Here is a 13,468-nt window from a genome sequence, read left to right as displayed (position 1 = left end):
GGACTTAACAATGGCTTCCAAATCTTTTTTTCCATGCATTAGTACCTTTGAATTGACCCATTTAAATCTCTCTGAGGTTAACTTAAATTTAGTTTGAATGTAGCATCTCATTCTTGTCCCCTCTTATCTGCTTAAACAATGAGAAGCATCATCAGTCTCCTCCTTGTTGCACACGAAAACCGCCTCATTGCTCAATCTGGTAGGCATACACCTAATACTTCAATTTTTAGGGCAAAATTTAGTCAACAACTTGCATATAAAAGCATGACAGGAGTAGGTGCATTTTTATCCTGTGGATTCCTGTGCATGCCCAGCTTCAGCAACCTACCACACGGTCGATTGTGTCACCAAATCAACTTAGATAAGAAATCGTGAATTTGAGAGTGAAAGTTTAGCACAATGGGGAGACGGCAGTTGGGGATAGGTACAAACCTTACTGTAGTTGTTCATAAAACAATGCCTTTATTAAACTTGCAAATTTTTTTCAATCTGTGAGGAAGTTGGTGCAATGGTTTGAGTCAAGGAATGGTAGTGACAGTTTTTGGTTCGAATGTCGAGGAATCTCAATCCTTTATTTTGTAAAAGAGAGTCTACTGATATGTAAAATTGAAGCGGAGCAATACCTCAAAACACCAAAAGTATGCTTGAATGATGAGGATTGAAAAAAAAAAGTTGAAAATTTAGGCACTTTTGTAGGCGATAGAATGAAATACTCCTTTTACTTTCAGTTCAAGACTTTTTTCTTAGAATTTTCAAATGAAAAAATATGTAAAAGTAGTTTGAAGTTGTAAGGCGAAATTGGCCATTTTGATATTGGAGAAAGGAAAAGGATACTATAAATTTGGATGGATCTGAGTTGGTGCTGGTGAGGCAGGTGGTGGAGAAGTTAACTAAGATGGTGGGAGAGAGAGCGGGGGAGGCAGTTCTTTAAGAAAGGCAAAGGAAAAACGTGAATGCTATTATCACCTTCATAATTAATAACAGGAAAGCTGAGGGGCGTCATATGAAATAAATGAAAATTCTTAGGTGCAAAGGCCCCCAACGTTCCTCTAGTGGCCGTTCAAATTTTACCATTTTAAAAAGGAGGGACACGTCCGTTATTACGGAAAATGTAGAGGGGTAGGGTAGGAAGGACCGTTGGACACGTCCCTTTTCACACTGGTGACTGGACGGAGCAGAGAAAGATTAAAATAAAAATGGGAATTACATAAAAAATTATGAAAATTCAAGAAAAATCGAAATGCTCCAAAGTCCAGAGCAAAAGGGAGAGATGCTGAGGCGCGGAGGTTGAGAGAGCGGCAATTTTTTTTTTTGCGTCTCTGTTTTTATTTTTGGAGTTTTCGGTTCATAAAAAGAAAAATTATTCAGAGAGGAAGAGTGGGTTTTCAATTTATAAAAAATTTGTTGAGAGAGGGGAAGCGTGGGTTCTCTTTCTCTCTCTCTCTAAAATCTGGAAAATGGCGGACTCTTTCATCTGCAACTCTTACCAGATCTCGTCTTCCTCCCGCGCGTTCCCACCGTCTTCCTGATTCCGTTTAAGCACGTGCTGGAGCGCTCGTGCCGACCTCGTTCCTATGTGCTGCACGCGTGGATGACCGGAGTTCGAAGATGAAGCGGGGGTACAAGCTCCGTATCCTCTCTGCAGATGAGTGGGAGAGAAAAAGAGAGAGGAGAGATCCTTCCTCTCTTGCCTCTCCGTTCTTCGTTTTCTCTTACCTTCGTCTTCTTTTTTTTTTCCATTTTTTTTTTTGCTGGTGGGTTTTACTTTTTCCTTTTCTCCCAATTTGTGGGTGCTTGTTTTGGGAGCGGCGACGTCGACAGTGGGATCTTCACTTTTCTGAAGCAGTGGAAAGATTTTTTTATGAGTGGGCATTATAGTTGGATTAATCTCTACAAAAGTTTTTGAGCAAAATAAAAACTGCCAGATTTCTCCTGTTCAGAAACTTGTTCTTCTTGGTTGTTGTTTCTTGACTCTTCGTATCTCAGAAGAATTCGTGGCGCATAGCTCCAATGTCAATTGCTTGAAGATCGGGAAGAAATCTTCGAGGGTCGTCGTCACCGGCGGAGAGGATCACAAGGTCAATCTCTGGGCAATTGGGAAGCCTAATTCCATCCTGGTTGGTTCAAATCCCTCTTTCTTTTTTTTTATGCTTTTCGTGTTGCATCTCTTTTGGAGACTTCTTCAATGTCTATGTTTCCGCGACCTGCCGACACATTAATGTTGCCTGTTTTTATCAGGATTTGGAAATTTTTGGGTAACGAGTTTTCTTTCATTCTTTTTTTTTTCCATTAGATTTTTGGTGAATTGGAAGCGCCACAAGTTTGTTGGAGATTTTTGGGATATAGGTTCTTGTGTATTTAGTTTCTGATTGGTTTTAGTGTAATGTATTTGTCCTTTTCTCTTCCCAGAAGCTGTTGAAATATCACATAGTAATCCTTTCTCCATTTTTGGTTTACATGTGTTTTATGTGGTTAACTTCGTAAGAATGCCATGGTGGTGGCGTCTCTTTCCAAGGAGCTTTTGTGTATTATCCAAAATGTGTACATGCACTGAATTTTTTGGATGTTTAGCATCCGATAACCTTATAATTGGAGACCTATTGCTGCTTATTAGTCTGGACTTCTGGCATTTTTTTTCCTAGTATAATAGCTGTGGTAAAATAACTACTCTCTAGGATCAGGATTTTTGATGGCACAGTTGCTGTGTTCCCGTAGCAATTAGGACGGAAGATCTAGAATGTCTTTTAATTTTGGTCTGTGAACAAGAGAAATAGGTTTTAATTTGGAAGCTTTAAGAGCACCCTAACATATGATACGAATTTGTGAAATCTCTTTCTCAAAACTTTATTCTTGTTGCATAAACTAACACTTCTGAACGTGCACTCTTTTTTTCCCCTTTTCTGCATTTCATACTGTCTTAGCATGGGAAATGATCTATGGATCATTCTCATGTGTCTGAGCTGGAGCCTGATTTTGTCCTAATTAAACTGTGCAGAGTCTTTCTGGTCATACAAGTCCAGTTGAATCTGTAACATTTGACTCTTCGGAGATTTTGGTGGTTGCTGGAGCCTCAAGCGGCACAATTAAGCTTTGGGATTTGGAAGAGGCAAAAAGTGATTTCTGTTGAATTTTCCTTTTCAATTTATGTTGCTATTGTTGCTTGAACTGTTTTGTTTGCCTTATCATGTCGGGCTTTTTGATTTGGTTTTGTACAATTTCCTATTGGTCAACAGTTGTCCGCACACTTACTGGCCATCGATCAAACTGCATTTCTGTTGATTTTCATCCTTTTGGTGAGTTCTTTGCATCTGGTTCATTGGATACCAATTTGAAGATATGGGACATTAGAAGAAAGGGGTGCATTCACACATACAAGGGGCACAGCAGAGGTGTTAATGCAATTAAGTTCACTCCCGATGGACGTTGGGTTGTTTCTGGGGGTGAAGATAATGTTGTAAAGGTAAGTTAATAGTGTTCATATTTGTGTCACCTGTTATATCTTGATTTAATTCGTACTACTGGAATTTATTTGAACAAAAAAGTTATTTTTTTAATGATGTAAACAGTTGTGGGATCTGACTGCTGGGAAGCTCCTGCATGACTTTAAATGCCATGAAGGAACAATACAATGCATAGATTTTCATCCTCATGAATTTCTCCTCGCAACAGGTGAGAGACACTCTGCCTTCCATGATTTAAGGTCATTCTAGGCTTGCAATATGTGTATATAGAATGAATAGATTCTTTCTAAGCTGCATATTTATCGGCCTTTTTCGCAGGGTCTGCTGATAGGACAGTTAAGTTTTGGGACCTGGAGACTTTCGAACTTATTGGATCTGCAGGACCTGAGGTATCTCACTGGTGGTCATATGCCTTTTCTTTTTCCTGCAGTTTTGCTTCAGTGCTGTTCTTTCACTGACAAGGTTTCATTATCATAGGTAGCAACCTGTCAATACTTTCAATTATTTAAGGAAGCACCTGCAAGCTTAAAATTGGATGTCAACCTGAAAGTTGATTTGGATGTGTTATACTAAGAGGCTTTCCGGATCAAATTGTCTCCACATAATCTGATATTGTTTGTAATTTGATATTCATCAGCTTTTTTGTGTGAACACTCAAGCCATGAAATGTGATCTTATTCTGCATTGTCAAGTGCAATGTTTTGGTACTATCTGCATATTTGGTTCTTGAAATAGTCTTCACAATTGAATTTAAATAAAATTTTAGGCTTTCTCTTTTATGGCCCTGCTTTCTGGTGGTATTTTCTCAGCTATCCTTTTCCTTTTTTGCCACCTTTAGGTCTAGGTATTGTCATGGTTGAAGGAGTTCTTTATCGACTGGTATTGTCATAGTCCATGCATTTTCCCCAGGTTTACTGACAATACCCTTCAGATATTTAATGCTTATCATGTTAGATAGTGTGCCTTATGAAGTGCTGGTATTATCCTGTAAGCTTGTTAACTTTTAGTTGGGCAGCTTGGACGTTTTTTTTCTCTAACTTTTTCTTGTCATTGTCTGTTAAAGTTTGTTTGCTTTCTTCTGTGCTATTTTTTGTCTCTGAAACTGAGATTGTATGTTTTAGGGCCTTTCATAAATGTAGTTTGGAATAAAATCATTTAGAGACTTGGAAAACAATATATGGGTTATGTTTTCACTCCTCATGGTTCATTGCTTGTTGCTTACTTCCTTGCAACCCTTGTCCTTTAACTGGTTCTTAGATGACTTCAAGTTTCCAGCTTTTGATTTCTTGTATACCTTGTAGCAATAGCTTCTTGCTTTGGCATGCTATTTCTAAGAACATTTGCCATTCCCGTAGCCAGACAATAGTATCATATACACCAGGTGAAAATTCACGTTCTTTTAAGAATGATGGGCTTGAATGGATAAAATAATGTTGTCTGAAGTTGGCACGGAGTATTATTATGAGAATATAAATTGTTTGAGACAACTACTGTTCTTATTCTTTATTATTTCAATCACTGTTCAAGTACAGTTACTCAGGCGGTTTATATATCTAAAAGCAAGAGGTGGAAGAGGAATTTCTGAAGCTATAAATTTGTTTGTTTGCTTGCCATCATTTTGCTATTAGCTTATTTTTTATTGTGTTGTTCATGAAATTTATTCAAGGTCCATTTTTCATTACTGGTAAGTGGGTTCAATATTTCAGACATAATTATTGATCGAGAACCAGCATTTTGAGAATATGAAAGTATTTACATGCTAAACTTGAAATACCTCGTGCAAAGCCTGTATAACTATCTTGATATGAATTGTTTTTTCTGCATTCTCAGGCTACAGGTGTGCGCTCTATGGTCTTCAACCCTGATGGAAGGACACTTTTTTGTGGATTGCATGAGTCCTTAAAGGTAATGCGAGCTTAAATATCAAAATCTGGTTGCCCAATGTCCATTCTTATTTTCTTGTTGAAATTTATTTTATTTGCTCAGGTGTTTTCATGGGAGCCTGTCCGATGCCATGATGCAGTTGACATGGGATGGTCCAGATTGGCTGATCTCAATATACATGAGGGGAAACTTTTGGGCTGTTCATTTAATCAAAGTTGTGTTGGGGTCTGGGTTGCTGATATATCGGTAATGTCCATTAGTTATGATTCACTCACATCTTATCTGGTTATTGTCTTCAACAATGTAAATGAAGCATTTTTCTTTAGTTTGATGACACCATGTAATTATTTTCAGCGCATAGCACCTTATGCGGTTGGTGGGGTTTCTAAAAATGGTCATACAGAATCCAAACCTAATTCAAGGGAAAACCAACCTGTACAGCAGTTAGACTCTAGCACGAAGACCAAGTCATCTTCTCCACCATCAAATCCTGATGCAAAGGAGATTAAATCTAGTCAGTCAGCAAATTGTAAGTGATATCCTCTTACCTTTTGGCCACTTATTACTTTTTCTCCACACCTCCATTGGTCAAAATGGCTTATTATTATGCATTTGCCTTGTTTCTGTGCTTTATGTCTTTGCCAGTCATTAGGTAACAATTTTTCAATCTTATTTGTATTTGCAGCTGCTGAAACACTACCACGTACCCCACAGAGAGTAGGTCTAGCTAATGTGTCAAAGGTTTCTTCTTCTAATTCAACAGCAGCATGCAATTCGTCTACCTTGAAGAGAAATGTCATGCCAAAGATTCAGTGTTTAGCCAGCAACCAAGTCTTATCTAAGTCTGATGTTGTACCTGTCATCATCCCTAGAAACCACCAAAAACCTGAACAACCAGTTGACTCTAAAACTGAAAGCGCACTTGTTGAAAGAACGGTCCAGGTGTCAAAGTCTCATGTGCGGAAACCATCATATAGCAGAGGAAATGTAGATGGTGAATCTGTGTCAATTGTTTCTGGATCATCTATTTCCAAGGGTAGTGATCTGAATCAAGAACCAGTTAAGAATTTCTTTCCTGGACTTGACACAAAAGATGATGGTGGACATAGTGAAGGAAATGCAACAAGTATCAAGAATGTTGACATACTGCAAAAGGTGCCAAAGCTAGAACCTACAACTGGCAGCCAAGTGTTCTCTAGACCTGATGTTCCACCTGTTGTTGCCACTAGAAACAGCCAAAAACTTGAACAACCACCTGATTCCAAGACTGAAAGCACCCCTGCTGAAAGAACAGTTTCAGCATCAAGATCGTCTCATGTTCGCAGACCATCCTATGCTAGAGGAAATGTAGATGGCGAATCTGTTTCAGTTGTTTTGGGGTCATCTATTTCCAAAGGCAATACCGTGAATCGTGAACCAGAGAAGAATTTTTTCCCTGGTCTTGATACAAAAGATGATGCTGCATATGCTGGAGGAAATGTAACGAACATCAAGAATGTTTCTGAAAAGTTTGAAAGAAGCATGTCAATTGGACATACACTGAGCAGTCAGCCTGATAACTGTAAATTCCTGCAACCTCTTCATTTGGCTTCTAAGTTACGTGACAGCTTTTGGGGCATCTACGACCTTTTTGTTATATTTGTTCATTTTCTATCTTCCCTTAGTGCCAATTCCTTCTATAACTTTTGTTTCCTTAGTTCACTATAAGTTCTGAAAGCTGAGAATGGGGTTTTGGTCCTCATGCAAATTATTGAACTCAAAATCCTTGTCAAATTAGTATCCTTAGAGTAAGGTTTCCTTCTAAACATGGACTGTTTTATGCTCTTCTGCACCTGAGAACCTATCTTTTTTAATTTTCTGAAGCTATTCAAAGGATATTTCATTGTAGCTTCTTATATGAATGATGTTGGCAATGGGATGTTCACTAAATAGTTGGAAATTGGCATCATAGCAAATTAGTCTTTATACTTGCTTTGCATGAGTTTGCATCACCAAGGGTCTTGTCATTTCTTTCACTGTAGAGTAGAGATGGTTTTCTATTTTATGGATAGCAAAGCACCAAGGATTTGCTAATGGCTTGACGAGAGTATGGTATTCATCTCTATCAATTGCTGCTGTTATTTGCTTTCAGGTGATGATAAAATTCTCAGTGGACGCAGAGGGGCAAATGATAAAATGCTTGATGAGAGCAGTGGATCAAATGATAAAATGCTGGACAGAAGTAGGGGGATAAATGGTGAAATGTTTGATGGAAGCAAGGGGTCAAATGATAAAACGTTTGATGGAAGCAGGGGGTCAAATGATAAAATGTTTGATGTGAACAAGGGGACAGATAAGGTGCTTGCTATAAGCAGGGGGACAGGTACTGTTGAGCTGTTGAAGGGGGTGACTGTTGTTGTTTTTTCAAGTGTACATAATTATGGTAATTTTGACTTTGCTTTTTCACCCGCACAGAAAAACGACAGTCATCAGGAAGAACGCGAACTTTGGTGGAGAGCTGGGAGAAGAGGGAAAGGTCTCCAAGCAATGACACACTAGGAATGAGTGCTTCCTCTGAATCACCTGAGAGTTCATTTTCTGTTTCGGTAGGTTGATGATCTGTGTTTCATTGTTGCAGAAATGTTTTGATGGTCTCCCATATCATATCTGCTAGTTTCAAACATATTTTCTGATGCCTTTTTTGTTTACCAGAAGGGTCAGTTTCAGGCAGCTGACAGTGAAACAACTTCATCTTCTGATGAGGATGATTGTGACAGTGCATTAAAAGATCATGGCATTTTTTCGAGTGAGATGCAATCTCGTCTAACAAAATTGCAGGTACATTGGTGAAAAAGTATTTATTAGGGATTTGATCTTGATGTTTCTACGATTAACTTTGTCTCAGCATTCTTGTAGTTGGTATCAGAGATCAATTTTCTCATGACTAATAAATGCAGTATATTTATAATTTACTTATTATTTCTTTGTTTCTTGGTAATCCTGTTGTAAGAATTTTAGTTGCCATGTAAGGCTTTATAGTCTTGACGATCACTTGTTGAAGAGTATGCTTTCAACAATCTTGACAATCACAAGTTTCTGTTGCTGTCTAGTGCTTTGAATCAAGGTTCCAGCCTATTCCTCTAGGATGTGTCTGGTCACTAATTTTTCTTACATATTGCATTAATGTTACTTTTCTAGAACTTACAATAGTAGTTATCTGTTCTGGCTCATTCCTTTTGGCATTGAATTATTAAGATATTTTTGCATGCATCTGATCCTGGGGAAGCTTTCACTCAGGTTGTACGGCGCTTCTGGGATAGGAATGACATAAAAGGAGCAATCTTTACCATGGAGAAGATGTCTGATTACTCTGTAGGTATTCTGCTCAAGCTACTATTATGTAGCTGCTAATGGATAGCTTTTTCTCATGTTGGCTGGATTATGGTTGGACTTGCAGGTGCATGCAGATGTAATAAGTGTACTAATGGAGAAATTTGATGCAGTTACACTGGACATTTGTGCTTGCATGTTACCGTTGCTTACTGGCTTACTTTGTAGCAAGTTTGACAGGCATGATTGATATATCCATTCCTCCGATGCACTCCAACATATTATGCATTTACTGCTTCATGTTGCCAGCCTTTTGTTTGTTGACACTGCAAGTTTCAAATATGCAGGCATGTAAGTGTGTCATTGGATATGCTTGTAAAACTTGTGAGAACCTTTGGGCCGGTAATCCATTCAACAGTATCTGGACCAGCACTTGTCGGGGTTGATCTGCATGCAGAAGAACGGTTTATAATTCCACCAGTTATCCCTTCCTTTGATAAGTTCTATGTTCGTGGTTTTATTACTGTTAAGATTTCTCCCTATTTGGCACAGGCTAGAGCGCTGTAACCAGTGTTTTGCTGAGCTGCAAAAGATTAAGCAATGTCTTACTTCTATACTAAGGTGAATATTTCCAACGATGGAAACTGAGTTACCTTGCCAGTTGCCATTGAATAGATGGAATTCTTGTAAAAGGCAGTAATTTGAATCAAGCATTCTAATCTTCATTGATCTTATCTTGCTAACCTTTGATGGTAACAATCACGTGGAAACATTGTCTGTTTTATATTTATTTCATAATTTAGAAATTAACTCTTTCCCTTGGAATAAAGTAATTGAAGGAATCTAACAGCCCTTCTCAAATCATCCCCTGAATCTTTTGAATGTGTTGCCTTGATGATGAATGAACAAGATTTCTTTTAAGAGTCACTTGGTTTTAGTTGAAGATCTGTTTTTATCATGTAATTTCTAGTAAATCCTTCAGCTGGGCACTTGTGGATGGAGATGTTTTATCATCATCGTTCTAGTTAAATTTGGAAATTTCAGGAATGCTTCAATTCTACATAAGCTTCAGTTTCTGAATGTAATTTATATAATCAAAGGGTATTACATCATAAGATGAAAAACTCTGATCTGGAAAGCAGATGGAATACGTAAATTGTCATGCTTATTGTGCCCATAAAAAAAGCATTGCCTTTTTTTGTTTGGCTTTTCTTTTTCAATCTGATGCATTCTTTGCTTCTCATTTCATTACAGGAAAGGTGGACTCATGTCAAGGGCTGCCAATGAATTAAATTTGGCAATTCAGGAAGTATAACATGCTGATCTTTGGATATTGTGGTATATGATGATCAATTTTCAGACGCACTTGTTCCCCAAGAAAGCAAGGTTATGCTGCAACGATCCGTACATGCATCAAATTTTTGTAAACCAGATGACTTCTGCTTACTGGGGTGAACACCTCTAACGTGTCTCTCTAGGCCAGACCACGTCCTCTCGTGAGGGTTAGGAGGGTGAAACCAGAGACCTCCTTATCCTCTCAGCAGGTTACAAAATTTTGTTGTGGCACTGTTGAGTTTGGTCTTTTAGGAGTCATACATGATGAGCCCTCATCACTTGATTTGTATAAATATGATATATATCAATCTTGTATGTACTTCAAATTTGAGTCAATAGTGAATGCAAAATTCGGCGCTTTCCTTCTGTTGTTTTCTGCTTTCTTATTCTTAGTGGAGAACCGCGGGCAAGTCCCTTTATGTGTCTACAAGTGCAGATGGAAGTTGCATATATCAAACACAATTTTAATACATGGAAGTTGTGTCACCTGTCTTTGGTAGCTTGCAGGAGAAAAGAAAGGAAGTGTCAGGTTCTGCGTACTGCAAAGGATCAGATTAAAATGGTCAATGGGTAAGGCTGTCAACGTCTTGGGCTTGTATTGGGCTTTATCTTGCCTCTCTAACTTCGTATGAGCACATATGGTGGCCAATGTGTTATTGGCAGTTTATTTTGGCGCATAAATAAGAATTTGTAGCCATATAATTTCAGACATTTAAATTCAATTAACTTTCATTTCTTATAAAATCCCATTTACACATCCGAGCCAGTCGAGCCAAAGGACACATAAGAGTTCACATCCATGGAGCTGGGGTTTCGAAGGAACACACAAAAGGATGATTCACGAACTTCCTTCCGAATAGCCAGCGCTGGATCCTTTCCCGTTTTAGTTACGTCAGCCATGGGACGCACTTTCTGGTTTCGACAGAGGCGAAGTTGCGAAGAAACCCGAGCCAACTATAGCTTTAGCCCCGGCTTTAAACTATAGCCACCTAGAAAAATATGGTGTAACGTCTTCTCCGTTGCTGCATTCATTTAAGTGAAGCTTCATTCTCTCAGAGACCTGAGTCTACATACCGCCTAACCCGCTTGCAATTCCAAACTAGCGCCTGTAGCCTTTGGCCCATAGGACGTGCTCTGCAAACAATTCTTGTTCCAAAAAGCTGCTCCCAAAAGCCTTTCCATACAGTTACCAATCTTCTATCTTGATCGTCCATGCGTAATAAGGGCACGAAACACATTAATTTTCCGGATCCTCCGGGTTCTACATGTGGTATGTTGGTGCTCCCCTGTCAGATAAGTCGCCACCTAGAATTCTCCAGGACATTTAGATGTACAACAGATCCAGTTAGATCACGTTTAGGGTATATGTGCAGCCAATTTAACAGACTAGTTAAATGAGACTTTGGGAAAGGCCAATTGCAGATTGTTCTTCAAACACAGGTTCAGGTGGTGGATCCTATAAGAGATTGACAGCAGCCACTTGGGTAGCAGAATCCAGATATTATTTGAAATTAGGACGCCTTAAGCTGGCCCGCGTTCATCACGAAGTGTGGAGCACTTTGTTGGCGACCAGTTATGGATTTCACAGTCACTAGGCTTTTACTGAACAAAATTCAAAATGAGATGCACTTTTGTTTGTTTTTTCTTCGCAAGCCAGCTGGGAACTGACAATGTGTTGCTAATGCAAGACCCACTGTTATATGATTCCACTTTTAGGAATACAGCTATCATGTTTGGAAAAGATTATACTGGCATGGGACTAGTGGATTTTTCACAGGAAAGCATCATCGCTTTTGCAAGCCAAAGTTTCTTGTGGAAGAAAGGAACAAATGCAGTCCTCTGTCTGGGATTTGACACGAACATGGCTGTGAGATTCATTTCCTTTTCAGCGTGGTCCAAAGGCGAGGAGATGTTTGGCAATGATTTCACTACCATGGTCACCTTATCGGTTGCTGCAGAACGAAAGATTTTTCCCCGGCTATCCGGGCCATGATGACTTGGTATCATCCTCACGTTCCCTTTCGCTTATTACAAACAGCTTGTTTATGGTCTAAAATAGCAACCAACAATAAGGTTCCTTCCGTTTTGTTACACTTTACCGATCAAGTTTGTAATAGAAGCTAATGGAATAATAAAAATACCCGCGTGAGAGAGAAAGAGAGAGAGAGATGCAGAGTAGCTTGCAAAACTCATCTTGCGAACACTCTTGTTTCTTTTTAATCTAACTTCCTTTTCATTGTGATGCACTGATGAATTGGAGACTATCTTTTATGTTGGCACCAGCATTTGCAGACAGTTAATTCAAGACTGGCTTGGCTGTCTGTTCCTTGCTTGTATGGTAAATGATGACAAAAATTAAAGTTTAGTTGTAACATTAGTGATATGTAGATCATTTAAGCATTAGATTTACCGTATAGCACACAGAAAGTGGCTTTATTAAATTCTACCAAGCAAATTTTAAGCATCCAGATTTATGCGTAGCCTTATTCATGTGCAGTGCATGGTTCTGCCGCGGCCGCGGGTGTTGGAACCTGAACTCAGAAAAAGGCGTGGCTGTCCGCCCAGGAATATACACCATCCAAAACTTTGCTCTTTGAAATTATGTCAACTCAGATTTCGTGGAAAACAAAAAGAATAACAAAAATAATCAGGGCATGGGGAGTACAAAAAACAGAAAAGGAAACAGAATTCAACACGATTTTATCCATAATACTGCCTGATAGAGCAAGCAACTACTTGTGCCCATTGCTTCAGCCTCATCTTCATCATCTTCGAGTCGTCTTCTGCCACAGAAACAAAAATAAAAGATCATTCCTCACGACTTACAGACCAGAAAACAAACAAAAAGACTCTCATCTAACCTGAGTTTGTAACCGTGAATCCATACTCTCCCGTGTACAGGGGCAGACGATTGATCGCGTAATACAAATTTAGTGCCGGCAACGTTCTGCACAATCTGTGATCTTCCTCGAAGCCGAACGCGAACCCCAAGTCTATGCATCCTTTGAGCTCTTCAAGGTCTTCATCACTGAGGGGCTTTGTCACTGGGTCACCGCAAGTTGGTCGTTGAGAAAACCAATTTCCGGTGCTGGGCTTCTGATCTTTCTCCGGCACAGCTTGGCCACATGCACCATTCTTGCTGCATATCCCAACTTCTTCCATGCTCCCATCCTCCTCGAATGGAATACTGAAGGGATGCGCCATGGAGACAGAAGTGCAGGAAGGCCAACTACGGTGAAGGCAAATTATAGCATGATTGGGCCTTATGGGGACAATCAAGTTGTCATCTTTTTGAATGGTCCTTTTTCTGCACTCCACTTTATTATATATTTCCAGATTTTATACAGCCATGAGCGGCTACTTTTGATCACCCAAATTTAAATTCAAACCCCAAACGGCTACTTTTTGAGACTGGTTGTCATTAAGAATGATATTCAATGGGCAGCGCCAATTAATGGCACTGAAGGTTCATTTGACAA

At 39.2% G+C, this 13,468-nt stretch overlaps 2 protein-coding genes across 5 annotated transcripts; one reads left to right on the top strand and one right to left on the bottom strand.

Annotated features, from left to right (window-relative positions):
* The first annotated feature begins 1,258 nt into the window (after window positions 1–1,258).
* On the top strand, window positions 1,259–10,355 carry LOC116259826 (katanin p80 WD40 repeat-containing subunit B1 homolog KTN80.4-like). 3 transcript variants are annotated; one of them, XM_031637769.2, is made up of 18 exons: window positions 1,259–1,630; window positions 1,987–2,117; window positions 2,996–3,113; window positions 3,234–3,460; window positions 3,567–3,669; window positions 3,780–3,850; window positions 5,292–5,366; window positions 5,448–5,591; window positions 5,700–5,874; window positions 6,031–6,906; window positions 7,477–7,707; window positions 7,800–7,930; window positions 8,037–8,162; window positions 8,622–8,696; window positions 8,782–8,894; window positions 9,002–9,118; window positions 9,207–9,275; window positions 9,909–10,355. In XM_031637769.2, the coding sequence occupies exons 1-18, from the start codon at window positions 1,609–1,611 to the stop codon at window positions 9,967–9,969; spliced, it is 2,865 nt and encodes a 954-aa protein (XP_031493629.1). In that variant the 5' UTR covers window positions 1,259–1,608; the 3' UTR covers window positions 9,970–10,355. The 3 variants fall into 3 exon arrangements, 2 of the variants coding, with proteins under 2 accessions (XP_031493629.1, XP_031493637.1); XR_004173980.2 differs by lacking the exon at window positions 9,909–10,355 and having other exon boundaries at window positions 8,828–8,894; window positions 9,207–9,238; XM_031637777.2 differs by lacking the exons at window positions 9,207–9,275; window positions 9,909–10,355 and having other exon boundaries at window positions 8,828–8,894; window positions 9,002–9,139.
* Window positions 10,356–12,526: 2,171 nt separating this feature from the next.
* LOC116246211 (uncharacterized) lies at window positions 12,527–13,289 on the bottom strand. Of its 2 annotated transcripts, none has more exons than XM_050075570.1 (2): window positions 12,851–13,289; window positions 12,527–12,772 (listed from the first exon to the last, which is right to left on the bottom strand). In XM_050075570.1, the coding sequence occupies exons 1-2, from the start codon at window positions 13,191–13,193 to the stop codon at window positions 12,690–12,692; spliced, it is 426 nt and encodes a 141-aa protein (XP_049931527.1). In that variant the 5' UTR covers window positions 13,194–13,289; the 3' UTR covers window positions 12,527–12,689. The 2 variants fall into 2 exon arrangements, with proteins under 2 accessions (XP_049931527.1, XP_031473819.1); XM_031617959.2 differs by having other exon boundaries at window positions 12,527–12,769.
* Between the last annotated feature and the right edge of the window lie 179 nt (window positions 13,290–13,468).

Source organism: Nymphaea colorata, chromosome 1 (assembly GCF_008831285.2).
Source record: "Nymphaea colorata isolate Beijing-Zhang1983 chromosome 1, ASM883128v2, whole genome shotgun sequence".
Lineage (NCBI taxonomy): Eukaryota > Viridiplantae > Streptophyta > Magnoliopsida > Nymphaeales > Nymphaeaceae > Nymphaea > Nymphaea colorata.
This window is presented reverse-complemented; position numbering and strand designations above follow the sequence as displayed.